The 21,163-nt window shown below is 50.8% G+C and overlaps 7 protein-coding genes across 7 annotated transcripts; 2 read left to right on the top strand and 5 right to left on the bottom strand.

The window, feature by feature from the left end:
• Positions 1-329: 329 nt before the first annotated feature.
• N7525_009725 (sterol desaturase family protein) lies at positions 330-1,376 on the bottom strand (the record flags this gene model as incomplete). Its single annotated transcript, XM_002563780.1, has 1 exon — positions 330-1,376. One exon carries the CDS (start codon positions 1,374-1,376, stop codon positions 330-332), a length of 1,047 nt encoding a protein of 348 aa, XP_002563826.1.
• Positions 1,377-2,217: 841 nt separating this feature from the next.
• N7525_009726 (biotin synthase) lies at positions 2,218-3,447 on the bottom strand (the record flags this gene model as incomplete). Its single annotated transcript, XM_002563781.1, has 2 exons — positions 2,218-3,183; positions 3,244-3,447. The coding sequence occupies 2 exons, from the start codon at positions 3,445-3,447 to the stop codon at positions 2,218-2,220; spliced, it is 1,170 nt and encodes a 389-aa protein (XP_002563827.1).
• An 888-nt stretch (positions 3,448-4,335) lies between these two features.
• Positions 4,336-4,826, bottom strand: N7525_009727 (uncharacterized protein; the record flags this gene model as incomplete). Its single annotated transcript, XM_061214839.1, has 2 exons — positions 4,336-4,371; positions 4,428-4,826. The coding sequence occupies 2 exons, from the start codon at positions 4,824-4,826 to the stop codon at positions 4,336-4,338; spliced, it is 435 nt and encodes a 144-aa protein (XP_061069270.1).
• Positions 4,827-7,076: 2,250 nt separating this feature from the next.
• Positions 7,077-9,148, top strand: N7525_009728 (putative very-long-chain acyl-CoA synthetase family protein (CefD1); the record flags this gene model as incomplete). Its single annotated transcript, XM_002563783.1, has 4 exons — positions 7,077-7,086; positions 7,143-7,271; positions 7,326-8,667; positions 8,731-9,148. 4 exons carry the CDS (start codon positions 7,077-7,079, stop codon positions 9,146-9,148), a joined length of 1,899 nt encoding a protein of 632 aa, XP_002563829.1.
• A 1,070-nt stretch (positions 9,149-10,218) lies between these two features.
• mcsA (putative citrate synthase Cit1) lies at positions 10,219-11,745 on the bottom strand (the record flags this gene model as incomplete). The annotated part of the gene is made up of 3 exons (XM_002563784.1): positions 10,219-10,422; positions 10,489-11,634; positions 11,698-11,745. 3 exons carry the CDS (start codon positions 11,743-11,745, stop codon positions 10,219-10,221), a joined length of 1,398 nt encoding a protein of 465 aa, XP_002563830.1.
• A 1,078-nt stretch (positions 11,746-12,823) lies between these two features.
• N7525_009730 (putative mRNA-nucleus export ATPase (Elf1)) lies at positions 12,824-16,258 on the top strand (the record flags this gene model as incomplete). The annotated part of the gene is made up of 2 exons (XM_002563785.2): positions 12,824-16,129; positions 16,187-16,258. 2 exons carry the CDS (start codon positions 12,824-12,826, stop codon positions 16,235-16,237), a joined length of 3,357 nt encoding a protein of 1,118 aa, XP_002563831.2. The 3' UTR covers positions 16,238-16,258.
• A 430-nt stretch (positions 16,259-16,688) lies between these two features.
• Positions 16,689-20,015, bottom strand: N7525_009731 (beta-glucosidase; the record flags this gene model as incomplete). The annotated part of the gene is made up of 3 exons (XM_061214840.1): positions 16,689-19,096; positions 19,162-19,324; positions 19,389-20,015. 3 exons carry the CDS (start codon positions 20,013-20,015, stop codon positions 16,689-16,691), a joined length of 3,198 nt encoding a protein of 1,065 aa, XP_061069271.1.
• Between the last annotated feature and the right edge of the window lie 1,148 nt (positions 20,016-21,163).

Raw genomic sequence — 21,163 nt, forward strand, 5'->3', positions numbered from 1 at the left:
AAACAAAAAAAATGAAAGGAAAGATACGGGCTCTGCTATCGCACAGTTTAATCTCAGAGATAAAGAAAAGAAAATTCCTTCATCAAACGCAGGATCATACTATCGATAGTGTGTAGAGGTGACGAGAAAGAGGGGAGAAAGCAGAAACGAAATACAGGGGATGGGGTTAACAATCTTTCTGATTCCTGATTTCTCTCGACTCTATCCTTTCCTTACGTTTCAAATCATAGCCATAATTCATAAGATCAAACGAGCTTTATACAAGATACTCAACATCACCACGATAACATCGTTCGACAATTTCCCATCTCCTCACAACCACCTCATCCCTAGAACAAAGGCATCTCAGCCGTATTCTCATAATCGATATTCCCCTTCTCAGATTCAATCCGCTCCGTACAAGTCCCAAAAATCCGATCCCACAGCCTCGTCTGCTTGCCATAGTTATGGCTCTTCCGCCAACCCTTCCGGTGATGCAGATCATGGTCCTCGATAACAATCTCCGCATCGAACATCTGCAGCAACCAACCCATCGTGGATGGCACACCCGAATGTATCCGCAGTCCACTGTGGCCAAGCACTTCTGCAAACGCAACGTATTCGTGACAAATCCACCACTCGTAGAATCCCATCGGCAAACCAAACAGTTTCAAACTAAAGTACGTCATCACCGGCACGCCGACCATATCGAAGAATTCCTGCTCGTGATCCGCGTACGCGGCGAGCAGCGGGTTCGGGTGTTTGGTCAGGTGGTGAGTTCGGTGATATTTCCATAGATAGCTCACATCGTGCATCAATCGGTGATACCAGTAGAACCAGAAGTCGAGGACGATGCCGTATAGTCCGATTTCGAGAGGTAGCCACGCCCACGACATCTGGGAGGGTCTCTGGGATTGGTTGTAAGAGAGGAAGACTGAGAGGATCAGTCGAGATCCGGTTGTTTTGTATAGCGAGGTTACTACTTTGGCGACGCCGACGTCAGGGACGCCGTCGCGTGCATGCTTGTCGCCGTCCAGGAAGCCGTATTTGTGGCCTAGACGCCGGAGGATGTGCACTTGGTAGATGACTGTTGCGTTGAAGGCGAAGAAGTAGAAGTTGAACGCGGTGATTGGGCCCACGGTGCGGCCGGTGAACGCCATGTAGGTCTCGTGGAGGAGAAGGGGGATGGCCGAGTAGAAGATGACCCAGCGGTGAAGATACCACTGAGGCATGTATGGCACTTTCTCATCTTTGCTGTGCACTGGTACCTCCTTGTCTAGGTCAATGGGGTGGGCATTGAGCGCGTCTAGCAGGTAATGACTGATATTCCATTCGCTGCGAGGAGCTGTGCGCCATGTTGATTGCATAGAATCTTTGGATAGCGGTTTAGAAGCCATTATGGATGCTTGCATTCTGCGGCCACCTATAGCGGCGGCAATTCTGTTTATATCATTCCCATGACGGCGTCGGTAATGGATACCATGTGAATAGCGATGTGTCAACTTCCCTATATGGATCAGTTTACCCCAACAGAACCTCTACGTCGAATGGGCAGAAGATGGTAGAGACTATGCTAATTTGGCGAGGATCGACGTTTGCATGTGAATTCTCCGCAAAATTGGGCGTTGGTAGGGGTGACTAAACCTCGCCTGGACATTAAAAATGGAGTCTGTGGGGTTTATCATGAAACTAAAAGGGGGAACCATTGCGATCTGAGGTGTGAAGATTGATCTTTGCCGAATGGGCGAGAAAGACGTGGGCCAAGGTGTTGAGTTGACACCGTGCGCTCGGCTTGAGCCTCGGTATTGCAGCATTTGACAGTGAATAGTGGAGCTCCAATGGATTTCGATTGGCTCTGCACTTTTTATCATTGTCGGGACCTATACTAAGGCTTTTAGGCGTAAAGTCATGGATCTGCGATGGATCTCGGCGTTGTAACGCGGGGCACGAGGCTGGGGAAATTCCGGGAGAAAGAGGATCGACTAGTGGTTGATCGTACAGTGAACGGCAGATAAAATAAACGGCTCTGTACCTGTTTAGTGTCCCTGAAGTCCTGTTTTAGTGTCTGTGGCTGTTGACCTGATACATTATCGCCATGGCTCCATGGACACCTCGTCATTTACCTAGCTGTGAAATTGTATCTCATTGAGCTGTATCATTGAAAATTGCATTTTGCAGGATCATCTCGATCCAAACTATTGACGCAGTCATATAAAGGCCACAGATCTAACTATAAGTCTAAGCGTTCACTGCGACCGGCGCAGAAGTAGCCTCGGGGCTCACAGGAGGCGGGGTAGGAGCAGTGGCATCAGCCTTGAGCGCAGGCTTCTCAAAGCTCTTCATGGGGTAGTATCCCCAGCGATCGAACATGGCGCGATCCTCATCCCAGCCATTGCAGTCGGTGGTGAGCATCTTCTCGCCGGTGAAGACAGCGTTGGCGCCTGCTTGGAAACAGGCAACCTGCTGCTCTTCCGAGAGCGCGATGCGACCGGCAGCCAAGCGAACGATGGTACTGGGCATGACTATACGGGCGGTAGCGACAGTGCGGAGCAAGCGATCGAAGGGGATCATCTTGCGGTCGCCGAGAGGAGTACCGGGAATGGGAACGAGGGCATTGACAGGGAAAGATTCGGGGTGGGCAGGCAGGCTTGAAACTGTGTGCAGAAGACCAATGCGGTCGGCGTCACTCTCGCCCAGACCGAGGATACCACCAGAGCAGACGTTGATGCCGGCATCACGCACGTGCGAGAGCGTCTTCAGGCGCTCGTCGTAGGAGCGAGTGGTGATGATGGTAGGGTAGAATTCACGCGAGGTATCCAGGTTGTGGTTGTATGCGGTGAGGCCGGCCTCCTTCAGCTCCTTGGCCTGGTGTTCGTCGATCATGCCGAGGGTTACGCAGACCTCCATGTTCATCTCGCGGATTCCGGTGATCATCTGCTTCACGTTCTTGAGACTGGTCTTGCGGCCACGCATGTCGCGCCAAGCCGCGCCCATACAGAACCGAGTGCTACCATTGGCCTTGGCATTGCGAGCCTTGGTGAGAACCTCGTCGACAGGGCTCATCTTGGTGGCCTTGAGACCAGTATTGTGCTTGGATGACTGGGCACAGTACGAACAATCTTCACTACATCCACCGGTCTTAATGTTCATCAGAGTGCACATCTGGATAGCCGAGGGATCATGAAAGCGGCGGTGAACAGCAGCCTAGAGCGGGGTCAGTTCAGCTGAAGGTCGACATTAGGCCATATGGTGAATGTGACTTACTGCGGCGTAGGTGAGTTGACTCAATGGGGTCTCATAGATCTGCTTGACTTCATCCCGAGTCCAGGTGGTTCGGGGAGCGGTAGCACCCGTAGCATCGGTTAGGGTGATCGGGATGCTGCTTAACGAAGCAGCACTGGGGGAGCCCTGGACAGTGCCGTAGGACCGTACCAATGTTCGGGACAATGATCGAATTGGTAGCGACATGGTGATGGGGTGAGGAGAGAAGAGGAGAGGAGAGTACCAGAGTATAACAGGAGTATAACAGGATGACAGGAGAGGGGCAGGGTCCCCGGAGGGATTCACCGGGACAATCGTGTGGAGAATCAAAGCAGTCAGCTCATTGGAGTAAGATCCAACAGGGGAAGAAGTTAAATTGATTTCTTCATGTGATATGGAGACGGTAGACGGTTGAATACTCCGTACTCCGTTGAGTCATCCCAACATGTTGAAGTTTCCCGGATTGGAATTGACTCGACTCTTATTTGTCGGATTTCCCTTTTCGGTATATTCCATCTTCTGCATCTCCGTATAAGACTACACATTTAACTATAAACATATACTATTCTCTTCATTCTGGAATTACTTTCCTAATTCAATCTTTGTTTCCCTAACACGGCCAACCCATTCATTCCCGGCTTGCGTCATTTCTCCAGGGCTACATATCCACCCTCTCTCCCGCCAATGATCGGTCGCTTATAGCACAGACTACACAGACTATCCACCGGGGCGGTTGGCATCGGTGGGTTCAATACGGCAATGATAGGAGATCAACAATTCTGAGATCAACAGTTCTGCGCTCAACATATTTGCTAAATTAGTAACGCAGTTTAACATTGGAACAGTCCATATTAAACATAGGCATCAAAATCCATCCCTATAGGACTTTCCTGCAATTGCACCCCAATCCAACATACACACAATAACCCAAGCCACGGTCCAAGCAAAATAGATAATGGAAGAAAGGAAATCACGGTAAAAAAAATCCATCTTAGCATAGAATCCGTCAGTGACCACCGAATGCCCAATTCGAACTTCAACCGGACCATCGAAGCCTTTTTCATATTCCCTGCCCGGTCGCGAGAACGAGTTGGGTCAAATTGAATCTTGAAAAGGCCGCAAATCATCATCCTACATTGTAGGATCAAACCGAAGAAGCATGACCACAAGGTGATGGGTGTGTATACCTCGTCGGCCTCGGTTTGCACAGAGACGGACTTGCGACTTCCTGTAGGGCGCTTTGGATTGGGCAGAGTGGGATGAAGCACCGTGGGTTTAGCAAGTTCATCACCCTCGACGATTCGATGCTGCTGAATTTCTGTTGGCGCTTTATAGCTCAGGGTACTTGTTTGATCCGCTTCGCTGCAATCGACCATATGCGTGTGTCCCAGATTTGTGATTGTCTCTGGAGCGTCAGGCGCGCCGAGGATATCAGAATGACGTTCTTGGGGGAGATCAAGTCTTTGGCGATGTTCTCGGTGTTTCCGCACGGGGTTCTCCTTCTTATCCTTGAATGACTTCACCATGTTCCACCATCTAGCATAGACAGCAGCCTGTTCCCCACTGTGCTGCTGATGGACGAGCATGAGTGCGAGATCTTCGATCGCGTACTTCAACGGTAGGCCACCTGGTTGGGAGCAATAGATGCAGCACTCAAGTAAGCATAAAGCTTTCCTTTGTCTATCGCGGGATATCGGAGCCCTGCAGTATTGGCCTTTGAGGGTCTTTCCCAGACAAGGTATCCTTCCATCTATGGGAATGACACGGTCATCTAGAACACGCTTCAAGGGGGTGCAACTGGTAGGGCACGACATTGAATGGATGTAAAAAGAGATAAATATGATTCTGGGCAATGACTGGTAGATGTCTTGTCGGATAGGCGTTGAATGTGCTCACGAATTGGAGCAATCTCTTGTTTTATATTGCTAGTGGGATCCAATTCCAAGGCATCTTCCTGCGAAGCCACAGATAGAAGCATAGCCACCCTGTACAGTATAGGCAGCGATGTTCCTACTCAAAGGCGCTTAACAGGGGAGCTGCAGTAGCCGGCGAGGCTGTGTCTCCGGGTTCTGTTGGTTTGGTTATCTGATTTGCTTCGCGTTCGCACAATGAAGGAGACGATGGAGTATAAGCTGCCTTGGGCGGATATCTGAGTTAATTTTCAGGCACCATCTGATCTCGTTGACTAAATAAGACGACTCTTTCCTAAGGCTGACTCGAGGAAGAATAATAAAAGGTACTTTGGCACCAGCTAGCGCCAGACCCCTGCTTAGTGTATTCGAAGTTGCAGTACGTTGTATTCTCGATGTAATGGAATGAGATTAGGGCGATGGTCTGAATCAAGGAATTAGAATAACATATCAGCACTGCCTACCTTCTCGCCTTGTTCTATATGACGCAAGGAATCGTCACAGATTTCTTAATGTTGTACATTTTTGAGCCCTTAACTTACCACGTGATGGGATACCCAAGTTCAACATCTCAACTCCCTTCCGCACCCTCTTACAAGCCTCTTTTCGGAGGACTCCACAGGTGATTGTCGAATCTGCAGAAGGAACGAAAGGAATCCAACTTCCGAATGAATGTTCTTCTAGGATGCCGTGTCGTGTCTGAATCACGAGCGGGCTTATGAAACATTATTGAAAATTGCCATTCAAGCTGTGTTCTAACTGCCGCAGACGCAAGTTAAGTGTTGGAGCTATAGCCGTTCCTTTCTCGATAGCCAGTCTTTGACTTGTTCCTGGTTTGCCTACCTCGTGGGCCTGTCCTCTATAAGCCAAATGATGCTGCTAGTGCACCCAGAATTCAGATTTCACTTCGAGCGAAAATCCACAAGATAGGAAGCTGCTTCTCTTATTGCCTGGAAGTTGCTCTTCATCGCCGAAGGCACACCTTGGTGTGCATCTGCAATCCTTTTTTAGCCCTTTCTTCCACATTACCCAGAGACTTGTGGTTTCTTAACCTCGGAGGACAAGGAACTAATAGAACATCGATTCGCTGCGGAGGGAGGCAGCATGCGGCCAAAGCAATGACTTGGTTGAAGCCGAGGTAGTGTTGACAGGATGGCGAGTTTATACCCACTACCTAGTATGTACAAAGTGTCTGGAGGGAAAATCTTTATATTCATTCGTTGACTGATATTGTTAGGTATACTTTAGCTTTTCCGTGTCATTTTCTATCTGTCGCTTTTCCCACCAACTATCACCGCCAGCCTGGGTTAGTTAATGACCTTTCCTCCATATGCCGTTGTGTATGTACCTAAGTAGTAATTCTCGCGGTCTTCTGGTTCGCAGACTACTTCGATGTGCTTGTTCTCCTTATTTTCTCCTTATACCTTATACCCCATCAATTGGCTTCGCTAATCTAAATATCCAGTCGCGGTGCGCATTCCTGGCCTTCACAGAACAATGAGGCTTGATGCTTGGTGGGCTCAGAAATCTTGATATATCATCCCCAACATTCCAACAGTAGAGTCATCGTAAACTCTCAGCTGCTTGCATAGAGCCTTTGGCCAGCGTGGATAATTCAGGCCATTAAATATGATGAAAAGGGGATTTTTATGATTATGCACAATGCGACCGAGGCTAAGATTGAAGGTTATTAGCCTCCCCCGCATATGGGGAATCCCAGCCAAATTGACGAATCCAATTGGCCAAATGCAGATTATGTTAATATTTGGTCTAAGAGTTCCCCTTTGTGGTAAATTGCACAAAAGTGCGGAGATCAATTTGTGCCGAGGTCAGCGGCAATCGCTGAGATCCCCTCATTTCTATACTTCAACTGTTAAAGTGAGTACTCCTGCTTTGGACTACTTTTACAAAAAAAGCATTGAGAAGATGGATATAGGTACGTGGCCAAACAGTTATTCCAATTGACTTCACTCACAACCTTGGAAATTACAGGAACCGCCGCCGCTGCCCTCGTCGGAGGAGCTACAATCGCAGGATATTTGAATGCCAAGTTTCATATCCAGAAGGATATATCAGGACTGTTCACGCTGAAGAACGCTGAACGACAATATGCCAATGCCGGTATGTTTATATACTATTCCTATAAGTGCAAATCATATACTGATCAGCTCTTAGCTAGTCAAAACCAAGGAAATCCATGGTTCGTGCTAGTGCAGACCGTGAAGCGATACCCCGACATGATCTGTCTCTGGACTCGCGAGAGATCATACACATACCGAGAAATCCAAGACCAAGCCTGCCAATATGCTCATTTCTTCCTATCACATGGCGTGAAGAAAGGCGACCTCGTTGCCCTTTACCTCCAGAACAGCAACGAGTACCTCGTTGCATGGGTCGCCCTCTGGAGCATTGGCTGTGCCCCCGCCGCCATAAATTACAACCTCACCGGTGACGCATTACTGCACTGCCTGAAAATCAGCGACGCGACCATTCTCCTCGTCGACGAAAATGCCGACTGTCGCGCCCGCGTCGAAGAAAGCCATGACGCTATCACAGGCAATCTGGGAATGAAGCCAATGACACTAGATAGCGCCTTAAAGGCGCATATCAGAACATTCCCAACAACCCTCCCACCCAAGGAACTGAGCAAGCATGTGGCCGGGGACTTCCCCGCAATTCTTCTATACACCTCTGGCACCACGGGTATGCCCAAGGGCTGTGCGTTCACAATGTCCAGACTATATACCACTCTATTCGTCCGCCGTGCCATGATGGGAGATACGCCAGGCCCAGGAGGTGATCGCTGGTACAGCTGTATGCCTTTATATCACGGAACGGCGGCTATCACCATAATCTCGTGTCTGGTAATGGGTGTAAGCGTCGCCATTGCGCCCAAGTTCAGCGTCAGTAGATTCTGGACAGATGTCCGCGACTCGGAGTCGACCATCTTCGTGTACGTTGGAGAGACTGCACGGTATTTGCTCGCACCGCCTCCGTCGCCTCTAGACCGAAACCACAAGGTACGCTGTATGTACGGCAACGGTCTCCGTCCGGATATCTGGGAACGGTTCCGTGAACGGTTTGGTGTTGCGGAAGTCGGGGAGTTCTTCAATAGCACAGAAGGTGTCTTTGGTCTCTTCAACTACAACCGCGGCCCTTTCACGGCTGGAAGTGTTGGTCATCACGGTTTGATCATGCGTGGTATACTGCATAATGTCTTCGTCCCTGTTGCCATTGATCCAGAAACTGGAGATATTCTGCGGGATCCCAAGTCTGGCTTTGCGGTTCGCTCGCCTTATGAGCAGGGAGGTGAAATTATCGTCAACGTTCCCAGTGAAGAAGCTTTCCAGGGTTACTGGCACAATGATGAGGCGACCAATAAGAAGTTTTTACGTGATGTCTTCAAGAAGGGGGATCTCTATTATCGATCTGGAGATGCTCTGCGCCGGCAGAGCGATGGCCGGTGGTACTTCCTCGACCGACTCGGGGATACCTTCCGATGGAAGAGTGAGAATGTGTAAGTTGCTGATATGCGCCGGAAATTCTGGGAGCAGATTTGTTAATGATGTCAACGCAACAGAGCAACCGCCGAGGTTTCAGAGGTACTAGGCCAGTTCCCTGGCATCACCGAAGCCAACGTTTACGGCGTCCGTCTCCCCAATCACGAGGGACGCGCCGGCTGTGCAGCGATTCAAATTAGCCCAGATGCGCGTCAGACGTTTGACTACACGGAGCTTGCGAGATTCGTACGCTCCAAGCTGCCGAAATATGCTGTTCCATTGTTCCTTCGCATCGTCGAGAATCCCACTCACATCCACAACCATAAGCAGAACAAGGTGCCACTTCGTGATGAGGGGGTTGATACTGCCTTGATTGGGACTAAAGCCCCTGAGGGTAAAGACGACCACTTCCTGTGGATTGCGCCTGGTGAGGAGAGTTATTCACCGTATGGGCAGAAAGAGTGGGAGCAATTGTCGAGTGGGAGTGTTCGGCTGTGAGCTGCGTCATTATGCAGATTATTATGTTCTTAGACTAGATGCTTGCCACGCAACTCCATTATAACTAGGCATCGAAACCATACACCAGGCAGAATCCCAATTCATCATGATCATCCTATTTCATGCTATCTACATATATATTCAACCAAACGAGTTTCCTACTTTGGAACTTGATTAAGCTCCACAATCACTCTCCTAGGCCCTTGGTATAGCCCAAGACTCTCCCATCACTCCATATCCAACCCGAATCCCTCAGCTCCAGAAGTGCCAACTCGCAAGTCCTGAGATCCAATGGCTAAACGATTAGCCATGTGGCGCATCTTCTGCAGAGAACTGCCCTGACACTCGGTACTGCATAATATGGTGGCTACCCCGAATTTTTATATTATCAGATACTGTAGTCCAAGTCAAGGATATATATCTTCTCTTCGAGGGTTATTTCAACAGTTCGTCTCTCTAAGCCTGCTGTCCTACATACGAGATGATTAAATGAGACATTGACGAGTACGATTTCTATCTGTGTTTCATAGCAAAAACATAGAGATACCTTTAGGAGCAAAAGACAAGCTTGGGCTTAAAAACTTCGACCTGGCTGCAAAAATCCCCCGGGGTATCTGACTACATGTATATCGGTGTTATCAGGAACGATTAGCGCTGCCGCGTACTGCACGCTACATTTATTCATGCTATCAAAGATTCCGGGCAACGGCCTCTCCGGTAGAAACACTTGTGGGCGAATATAGGGAGCAGTGGGGTCGAAGGGATGATACTGAAACCCTTGTTATGAGACTATGAAGGTCTAGACATCATACCTGTGTACCTCGATTCAAAATCTTAGGGTGATCTGAAAGTGATCTGAAAGCGACCTGAAAGAGTTGAGTCACTTAAAAGACGACTCGCTCAAAATTCAGCTCTAATTGATCAGACTTTTGCAAAAGCATGTAGTCTATAAAGGTAATTCTCTCTAGCCGGATGAGATAAACAGGAGAGCAAAAGTGAAAGCAGGTTCTTCAAGGAACCGAACGAAAATTAAAAACGCAGGAAAGCTCGCTTCATATCAAATTCATCATTTATTTCTTGAGCAGGCCCAAGAGGTTGATGCTCTTGGGGCGCTCAATGGGCATGCCAAGAACGCGATCCCAGATCAGCTGGGACAGGGGGCCAAGAGCACGGCTGACACCGAAAGCGACGGTGTAGTAAAGGGGCTGTTGGAAACCATAGTGGTGGAAGAGGACACCGCTGGCCGCGTCGACGTTGGGGTATGGGTTCTTGGTCTGTAGAGAAGTAATAGTCATTAGCTGAGAAAGCGGTCTGTGATGTTAGGCTGCTATTGGACGTACCTTTCCATGCTCAGTAAGCACACCCGGAGCAATCTCGGAGTTCTTCTTGACCAACTGGAATACCGGGTTGGCCTGAACATCGGGCCGGGTGGCGGCAAAGTCCATCAGAGCCTCGAAACGAGGGTCGGGTTTGCGCAGAACGCCGTGACCATATCCAGGAACCACACGACCCGACTTGAGGGTATCCCAGAGATATGTGCGGACATCCTCATCTGTGAATTTGGTTCCGATCTTTTCCTGCATGGCATTCACCCAGCGGAGAACCTCCTGGGCTGCCAGGCCGTGGAGTGGGCCAGCCAGGCCCAGGAGACCAGCGCTGTAGCTCAGGAAGGGATCGCTCAAGGCACTCCCCACGAGGTGGGTTGCATGGGCAGACACATTACCACCTTCATGGTCACCGTGCAAAGCAAGGTAAAGACGAAGCAGATCGTGGAAGTCAGCATGCTCCGAGCCACCCTTGCCCAGCAGCTCTGCGAAATTGTGCGACCAATCCTGAGCGGCGTCAAGCTTCTGGGTACCAACGGCATCAATTTCATTGGGACGGAAGACAAGTGCTGCCACGCGAGGGATCTTGGCAAGGAGGGAGATGCTGTCGTCAAAGGTTGGCTCCCAGTAGTCGGCCTTGTTGATGCCGTTCTCGTAGGCCTTGGCGAACTTGGATTCGGTATTGAGCGCTGCTACAGCAATTGATAGTTGGGTCATAGGATGCATTGAGGCAGGGAAAGACTTGATCAGGTCCAGAATGTGGGCGGGGAGTTCAGACTTCTCGGCCAGTTCGCGCGAAAAGGCACGAACCTGCCCCGTAGAGGGCACCTGGCCCGTCAGCAACAGCCAGAACATGGCCTCGGGTAGCATTTCTGTGCCGGTCGTGCCCTTGGGCAATTCCTTCTGGCAGTCCTTGATTGTCTTGCCGTGGAAGCGAATTCCCTCATCCGCGTCCAGGACGGAGCCCTCCCAGAGCATGGCCTTGAGACCACGCATACCACCAATGACATTTCCGACCTTCACATCACCGATAACATCATCACCCTGTGCCTTGACCTTCTTAAGAAGCTCCCGCTTGGCCGGGATGACCTCCTTCAGGGTGGTCTTCAGGTCAGGCTCGGCGGTCGCATAGTGACGTGCCGAGAGAACAGGTCGTGCTGCCTAGGAAGAATTAGAGAACCCCAATTTCCAAAAAAATTACGAGTAATCGCCGCTTGAACTCACCTGGGCAAGCTTAGAGACATGACGAGTTGATCTCCAGCTGAGGGCCATTTTGTGTTGTGTTGATGGAGTCCGGGGGTGGATTTGCGGGGGCGGAGTTGAATTGCGGGGATGAAAGGAGACAAACAACAATTGAGTGAATCTCGTGGAATTGACGATGATAAATGTATCCAAGAAAATTGGAAAGAAAGATTCGGATTCAAATGATCGACTGACCCGAATGCAGGTCGGTTGGACGCGGGGCACAGGGGGATTGTCTACCGAGGCCCGGGGCCATGCGGCCATGTCGGCTGAGATCAGCTACCTTGGACGTCGAACAGGGGTGAACTTTCGGATACGACGGATATCTGTGGAGATCTGGTGTAATTCATAATTCACTCTATGTAGTCTACAAAGTAATACAAAGTAATAGGTGTAATCGTTATATCTTTCCATTGACATTCTCAGTATACAATGTCTAATAACATACTTGGTGAAGGCTGGGCTCGGACCTGCACTTCGGGCTGATGGAGATAAGCCCAGGGCGGACTTTATTCCTGTTGCATCGGCCTCGGGGCTTCTTAGGCTGGGAAAGAACATCCTTTTACCCGTCAGAAGCGTCGGTCTGCCTGTGACTGTCGTGACGTAGAAAGTGAACGCCTCAGGCAGAATGTACAAATGTATGTTAATGCCTCAGGCATCAAGTGAAGCCCAAACATTCAGGCACCAAGGCAGCAATATCACTGACCCAATCAGACAAATCCGGTTAGGCGCCTTTTTGTCCCATGGCATCGGTGGGCCCGCTGATTGGATGAGTAAGCCAAAAAAAAAATTCGGTCGCCGGTGGGTCAGCAATCAGCGATGGCGAAGATTGTTTTTACTTCTTTTTAGACCACTCTCCCCTCTTTGTGTTTCTTTTTGTTCTGTTTCGGGTCTTCTGGGTTTCTGAGAATCGTGCTGCACATATTCTACGATTCAACCCGATCCTACTTATCTGTTTGTGTGCGCAAGTTGCGCTGTGGACAGTTTCTTTATCTTCCGTTAGGTCGAATTGCCCCTCTCTTCAAGGGCTTCGTTTTTCCGTCGTTTGCTTCCCGATATCTCTCTTTGATATCGACGCTCGATCTTCGATTCTCTGCTTCTCTGGAAAATGCCACACACTGTCTCCCCCTCTGAGACTCCCGCCATGCCGACCGTCGTCGCAAAGGGCCCCTCCGGAGTGCCCCCCACCTCCGAGGAGATTTCCTCCCTCCTCGACACTATCTACACATCCGACTCGTCCCAGAAGTCCCTTGACGGCGCATATGCCTTGACCAACTTGCTCATCCAGGGCGCTGGCTGTGCAGGCCTGCTGAACTACAATATTCTCGCCGATGTCCGCAAGGGTGCCTCCGACAAGAAGAATGGCGCCAAGCGCGAGAGTGCCATGCTGATTGCTGGCGCTTTGTTCGAGCGTTTCCCTCGGGAGTTCCCTCTTAGTGAAGCTGTTTTCCTCTTGCACGACGGAGGCATCTTGGACGTTGTTCTGGATGCCCTGTCTGACAAGGGTGCCGTCGTGCGTGATGCTGCCCAGTACGCCATCGACGCCCTCTTCGGATGTCTCAGCCCCGAGGCGATGGTGAACGGTCTGATCCCCGCTCTCGAACGCTACCTGGCCAAGGGATCCGGCAAGTGGCAAGGTTTTGTCGGTGCCTACTCACTTATCGAGAAGATGGCAGTCAAGGCGCAGTTGGGCAAGGGTACTAAGGAAGAGGAGCGCCAGAAGGACTTGCTGCGCGAGGCGATGGGCAAGACCCTGAAGGAGCTCATTCCCATCGTTGAGTCCGGCATGCACGACCTAAAGAGCGAAGTCTCCAAGCAGTCCTGCAAGACCATGACCGCCCTCACCACCCTTCTGTCCAACGACGATGTTGCCCCGCGCATTCCCCTTTTGATCAAGACTATGGAGAACCCCTCTGCCCAGACTCTCCAGAAAGCGATTCACGCTTTGTCCCAGACTACCTTCGTCGCCATCGTCACATCCCCCGTGTTGGCCATGCTCACCCCTCTGCTCGCCCGATCCCTCAATACCCCGGCTACTCCCCAGGAAACTCTTCGCCAGACTGTGGTCGTTGTGGAGAACTTGACCAAGCTAGTCCACGATCCCGCCGAGGCTCGTACTTTCCTCCCCAAGCTGCAGCCTGGTGTGAAGTCGGTCAAGGAGACTGCTTCCCTGCCCGAGGTTCGTGAGCTCGCCACACGTGCTCTCGACGTTATCGAGACTGCCATGGGGGACAGTCATCTTGCCTCAGGTTCCATCTCTAAGATCACTCCCGAGGAGGTCCTAGCCGTGCTGGATGCAAAGATCCAGGAGCATGGTGGTCTGGGTGGCTTTGGTGACTCCAAGCTGCAGGATTTGGCCAAGAACTTCATTGCCGGAATGGTCCGCGAGGATATCAACTGTCGCATGCACGACCGTATCACCGGCCGCGTTGACCCATACCTCCGCGGTCTGCTCGCGGATGGCAACACGGAGGCCGTTGCCACTGCTGTTCAGTCCCACTACATTGCCGAGGATGAGATCAAGTTCGGCAAGCCCATCCCGGAGGACCCGAATGAGGTTGAGATTGTCAATGCCGACTTCTCCCTTGCTTATGGAGGTATGCTTCTTCTGTCCCACACCAACCTGCGTCTCCTCAAGGGCCACCGATACGGTCTCTGTGGTCGCAATGGTGCCGGCAAGTCCACCCTGATGCGCAGTATCGCCAACGAGAAGCTGGAAGGCTTCCCCCCTCAAGATGTGGTGCGCACTTGCTTCGTGGAGCATAACCAAGGTGAAGATGCCAATCTGACCATCCTTGAGTATGTTTCCAAGGACCCCAAGATTGTTTCTCAGGGCATGGACCACATTCGCGAGGTTCTCCTCGAGTTCGGCTTCACCGATGGTCCCGAGGGTCGCCAGTCCCAGCCCGTGGGCTCGCTGTCCGGTGGTTGGAAGATGAAGCTGGCTTTGGCCCGTGCTATGCTCCAGAAGGCCGATGTTCTCCTTCTGGACGAACCTACTAACCACCTGGATGTGGCAAACGTCAAGTGGCTGCAGGAGTACCTTAAGTCGCACACTGAGATCACTAGTTTGATTGTCAGTCACGACTCTGGCTTCCTCGATGAAGTCTGCACGGACATCTACCACTACGAGGGCAAGAAGCTTGTCTGCTACAAGGGTAACCTTGCCGAGTTCGTCAAGCAGAAGCCCGAGGGCAAGAGTTACTACACTCTGTCCGCATCCAATGTGCAGTTCAAGTTCCCTCCCCCCGGCATCTTGTCTGGTATCAAGTCCATGACTCGTGCCATTCTGCGCATAAGCAACGTCTCCTACACCTACCCGGGCGCTCCCCGCCCCTCGCTGCACGATGCCTCGCTGTCGCTTACTCTCTCCTCCCGTGTCGCTATCATTGGTGGAAATGGTGCCGGCAAGTCTACTTTCATCAAGATCCTGACTGGTGAGACCATTCCTCAGGGCGGAAAGGTGGAGAAGCACCCGAACTTGCGTATCGGTTACATCAAGCAGCACGCTCTTGAGCACGTGGAGATGCATTTGGAGAAGACCCCCAGCCAGTACCTCCAGTGGCGTTACGCCAACGGTGATGACCGTGAAGTGTTCCTGAAGCAGACCCGTATTCTGACCGATGAAGACAAGGCGCAGCTGGAGAAGCCAGTTGACCTGGGTGACGGTCGTGGTGCCCGTCGCATCGAGACCTTGATTGGTCGTCAGAAGTGGAAGAAGAGCTTCCAGTATGAGGTCAAGTGGGTTGGCCTTCTTCCTAAGCACAACACTATGATCTCGCGTGAGACCCTTCTCGAGCTTGGTTTCTTCAAGATGGTTCAGGAGTTCGACGATCACGAGGCTTCCCGTGAAGGTCTGGGATTCCGTGTTCTTGACCCCAAGACCATCACCAAGCACTTCGAAGACATTGGTATGGACCCCGAGATCGCCAACCACAACGAGATCTCTGGTCTTTCCGGTGGTCAGAAGGTCAAGGTCGTGCTTGCTGGTGCCATGTGGAACAACCCCCATCTGCTGGTCCTGGACGAGCCGACTAACTTCTTGGATCGTGACTCGCTTGGTGGTCTGGCTGTTGCCATCCGTGACTTCAAGGGTGGTGTTGTTATGATTTCTCACAACGAAGAGTTCGTGGGCGCTCTCTGCCCTGAGCAACTTCACATCGCCGACGGTCGTGTTGTCAGCCGTACCAACAACGCCGTCAGCCTCGACCGCTTCGAGGACAGCGCTACCAACTCGCCTTCCGGCGCTGGAACCCCCGCTACTGGCTCAGCCGTTACCAGTGCCGCCCCGTCCGCCGTGAACTCTGGCGATGAAGGCGGCGACCTCAAGTTCCGTGCTAAGAAGAAGAAGAAGATGACCCGTGCTCAGCAGAAGGAGCGTGAGACCCGCCGTCGTCTGCGCTACATCGAATGGGTAAGTTTCTCTTGTTCATGTCTCTTACTTTTTACATTATGCTAATCCGTTTTCTAGTTGAACTCCCCCAAGGGTACCCCCAAGCCCGCGGATTCCGACGACGAATAGTCTGCTTCCACGTGCTTCAACATTATGATTCGTAATCGCCGGGAGAATGATTCCGATTATATCCTCGCATCATGAGCACCATGATAATGTTTTGGTCTGCATTGGATCTCATAGACGGTGTTTCGGCGTTCTGTCCTGTTTATTTCCCGGCATAGATTTTGTTATGTGCCGTTTTCGCCGCCAGTATTGTACATGTTTCGGTATAGATACCTCAGTGCATCTACCATGTCAAAGCAAAAGTTTATACGTTGTTTCATTTTGTCTCACTTCACAAGCCCTACGTGGCCTTGCTTAGTAGAATATAGAATAAACATATACCATGTTCCATTCATTTCAGCAAGTTCGTGGCTGTTTCTAATCACCTAGACCATTTGGGAACCCCCGAATCCTGAATCAAAGATGGTACCTATAGGCCTCCAATTCCATAACCTAAGCCCAGTCCTGTATAGCATCAAAACTCCACCACAAGTGGCAAGTCCCTGGAACTACGCCCAGCCCAGATACGGAATTTACCTTCTGTGGGCAGCACCCAGTTCTGCGCGCGAACACTCCAATAACTGAGGTCCTTCCTAGTCAATGTCATCTTGACATTTCTGGTCTCACCTGGTTGCAGGAGGACTTTTGAAAAATTCCGTAGGACACGTTCAGGGAACTCGATTGACTCGCGGGACCAACCTAGTCCGCGGTGCTCGGCGACATCTTCCGGGAAGGAAACATACACCTGGACCACATCTTGTCCGGTGCGCGTCCCGGTGTTTGTCACTTCGATGGTGAGTTCGAGCATGGGCTCGTAGAGGGATGGATTCCCACCCGGTCCGCCGCCTGCGGCGGATGGGTTCTGGTGTTTGTTATACCCTTCCGGGTATGGGTATGTACCGGGTTCGGTTCCTTCCAGGGTAGCGAGGTAGGGATAGATATATTTGCGTAGCGCACGGAAACCTGGAGGGAATAAACTGTCGGTAGGGCTGCTATGTACGTCGTCGTATGCGGGAGGTTCAACCTCACTTGTGGGCCGTTTGGAAGGCCATTGGGACTTTTTCTGTAGTTTCTCAATGCTCAATGCAGAGTAGTCGAAGGTTGTGTATGACAGACCGAAGCCAAACTCGAACCGGGGAGTGATGTTGAACTTGTCGAAATACCGATAATCGACATACAGGCCCTGGTCGAGGTCGACCTGTGGAATGGATGGGTCTGGGTGTTCATATAGTACTTGCGCTCCTGGGCCGTAGTCTTCTAGACGTCGTCCGATGGTGTATGGGAGACGTCCACTGGCGTCGACATCTCCAAATAGAACGTCCATCAGTGCATTCCCGCTTTCTTGCCCGGGTAGATTGGCATACAATACAGCGTGGATACCAGGAAGGTCAATCCAAGACTCCATCACTACGGGGCCAATGGCGTGTACTATGACGACGGTTTTGCCTTGGCCACCGCCGCAGTGCTTGGCCACCCCCTCTACCAACTGAGTGCCGTTCTTCTGTAGAAAGAGGTCATTCCGATCTGCATCAATGCCGCCACTGCGGATAAATCCTTCACCCCCATCTGCGTTGACAAAGACTAAACAGAGATCCTGCTCTTCGAGGTCCTGAGGTGCAACATTGTTTGTCAGGTAAGCTTTAACATCGACAGAGTCTTTCGACCACGCATACTGCAGTGCTTCCCATGGACTGATCAAATATGGGAAGTCTACAGCACCACTACCCCAACCAGACGCTAAGGTCCCTTGATTACATCCTCGGTCAGCACAAGCGTTCGGTCCTTGGCCGGGACCAGCGTCTTCGCCGTATACACCGACCCGGTATTTTCCATAGGGCGCGGTCTGTACGCGCGAGAGTGGAAGGGTATTGTTGATGTTTTTTAGAAGCACCGTGCCTTCCGCAGCGATATGACGAGCAACAATAGAATGAGCGTGCTCGCCTGTTCCCTGTGCGTCGACAAACTTGTTGACCACACCCATTGCATCATTATCCGGCGAGCCTTGGTGCAAATGCCCAACTCGATCCTTCGTCCAAGACGAAAAATTCGGCCCTCCGTCGCCCTCAGGTGCCGGAGGTTCCCATGAGTCCTGTCGGAAATGGTACCAGGCGGCCACGATTCGAGTGACCATATCATTCAGGCGCTCCATGGGAACAGACATGTTCAATGCCGCGCGTGTCAGTTCACTTCCCCAAAGGGGGACACCATCGGCCCAATGAAGGCCATCACCGGGCATGCTCATATCCAGGCCTCCAATAGCACTGTGCACGCCTGAACGCTGAGCCAGCCAGTCTGACTGCACAAACCCCTGGAAGCCAAGCTCATCTTTCAAAATGCCGTTGATAAGTTTACTATTCTCGCAAGCATAGCTGTTGTTGACCATTTGGTAGGAGCACATGACACTAGCCACGTCGGCGCGTACACTCTCAGCAAAGGGCCAGGCAAAGACCTCATGCAAGGCGCGATCATCAATATTCGATGAGAGGGCAGTTGGAGTACCCCATTCAAATGACTGACGGAAGTGTTCTTGTTCGTTTCCAATAAAGTGCTTCGCCGTGGCCATGACCCCGTTCCGCTGGATACCACGAATAGTCTCTGCCGCAGCCACGCCTTGCAAAACTGGATCCGAACCAAACGCCTCCCAATTACGACCACCGGCCGGCATCATGCCGAGCGGTCCCATGGACGGACCAAGGATGACGTTCACGCCTTTCAGCCGCGCTTCCTTTCCTAGAGCAAACCCCCGCATTTGCATAAGCTCGCGGTTCCATGTCGCGCCTGTGGTGATTCCTGCGGGGAAGCCGCTAATGTTCTGCGCGTATCTCAGTCCAAGTGGGCCGTCTTGTAGGCAAAGAGAAGGGAATTTCACGAATTCGGCAGGTCCTAGACGAAACAGTCCGCATCAGTGTTTGCATAGTCGTTGTACTGAGAAGATAGCAAAAGCCTACCAGTATTTCCCACACAGAGTCCCATTTGCCAACCTGTTCCAGTTGTGACGTTCACTTTTTCGGCAAGGGTCATTTCTCTGACCATTTCTTGGGCTTTCGCGTAACTTTCCTTCCACAGTTCGCTCGTTCCGCCGAGGGGAGTAGGGTACCACGGGACCGGTTGCTGTGATTATTAGGGAATGTTTCTATATATCCCAGTAATGGAGTGGAAAGGAAGAAAGACCTACAAATTCACCAACGACAGCTTCGGCAGAAGACCAGGGTAGTCCCCTGATCGAAAACCATACTAGCAGTAAGGCAATTGTCAACACGCCGGCAACGTTCCACCACGAATGCAGACGGAACAATGACCTCCATTTGAAGCCATTCTCTCCATCTTCACTCTTCTTATCTTTCAACAGAAAGCGCTTGTCAGACGGCATGCCATAGTCGTCACTGTACCGATCACTGAGAGCCAGAGAGTCTCTGCCCGAATGCCTTCCCTCCAAATCTGTAGCGAATGAATCCGATAGTACCGAGCGATCGGCCGCGAGAAGCTCTTTTATGTGTTTCGAGACATCACGCTCGTCGGCGGGGACATTGACGAGAGTGGGTTCGGGGTCATTTGTTTTGGAGCTCGAGGGTCGTGAATATCCAGCTCTACCTCCTTTCAATGGCAGCAGTTTTATATTGGTCTGCTCTGAGGATTCATCTCCACTTGATGGGGTGTCCGGGTCATCATTTTGTCCCCAACTGCTTTCTGACGTTGATTGTTCGACTGTCGGATCCTGTAGTGACGTATAACCGCGACGCGTGGGAGGGTTGGAAGATTTGACCATGCGCGAGGCACCGGCCTTGGCACGTGGGGAAGCCATTCAGTCTTCAATGCCCATGATTTTGCAGGCTCTGAAAATGATCAAGCACAATTTTGGGTAGATTAATTGTTGTCCTATCTCGAGCGCGTCCACGAAGAAAAGGTGGGTCACCTGACATCATGTCGCCGACATCATATCAAATGCCCCTTATTGTCACCCAGTGTTTTTGTTACCAGGTCAAGAACATCGTGGGATGTGTACAAGGATGTTTGTAGGATTATCATGCTGTGTTATTGTATTCCTTTCCATGCAACATAAACAATTTACTCTATACTTCACGGAGTTGGCTACCTTGATAGGGCTATATTGCCATGTCATCCATCCATCCTACATTTCAAGGGTGAGACATATATATCGCAAGACGGTGGCAGTGCTAGTAGGTCCCGAAGGATGATGGCTAGTTAATTCTGTCTAATTATATCCAACTATACATAGAAGTTCTCAACATCATACTACAACATCGCATGTACATCGACGTATAAGAATAAATTATATTAAATTAAATTTTCAAATCAACCGTTACGACTATATAATCTATATCATCTTGATTAAGCCGAGGCATTTGAGAACTTCCAATTGGGATTGCAATACTCCGTACTCCGTACATATAACTCCCAATAGATCACTGATATCACGCCGATCGACGATAAAAGCCAATGATGTCAAGGATGTGCCCTGAGACAATGTGGATATCGTGGATCCTGACATGGCGCAGCTAAGAGGTTGACGGTTTCTTCTTGTTATTCCTTTGGGGCAAAACCTGTCGGGGTTCCGATAAGTCCTGTCGATCTTTAATCACTGTTCGACTTTCATGACTTCTCTGAAACAGCTTCTTTGGGCTCTTCTATTAGGATCTTCAGAATCCTACCGTGTGTGTGTTTTGCATCAATTGGGGTCCCATTCACTATTTTTATCTGCTTTTGTGTCAATTGATACAGTGAAGAGCCATACAACATACAATGGCATAAACAACCGAAACAAGCAAAATGTGTGTGGTCCATTTAGTCCGATCTTCAGTGGAGATTCTGCAACCGAGTTGCGTCCTGCCATGTTTCTAAATGCGACACCCTCAATGGTCCAAGTGGACAGTGAATAGAGACATTCTATTGCGTTATATGCGAGTGTCACTCCTACCTAAGTCGGCTTTC

The sequence above is a fragment of the Penicillium rubens genome (assembly GCF_028828025.1).
Source record: "Penicillium rubens strain IBT 27055 chromosome Unknown utg000003l_segment0_segment0, whole genome shotgun sequence".
Classification (NCBI taxonomy): domain Eukaryota; kingdom Fungi; phylum Ascomycota; class Eurotiomycetes; order Eurotiales; family Aspergillaceae; genus Penicillium; species Penicillium rubens.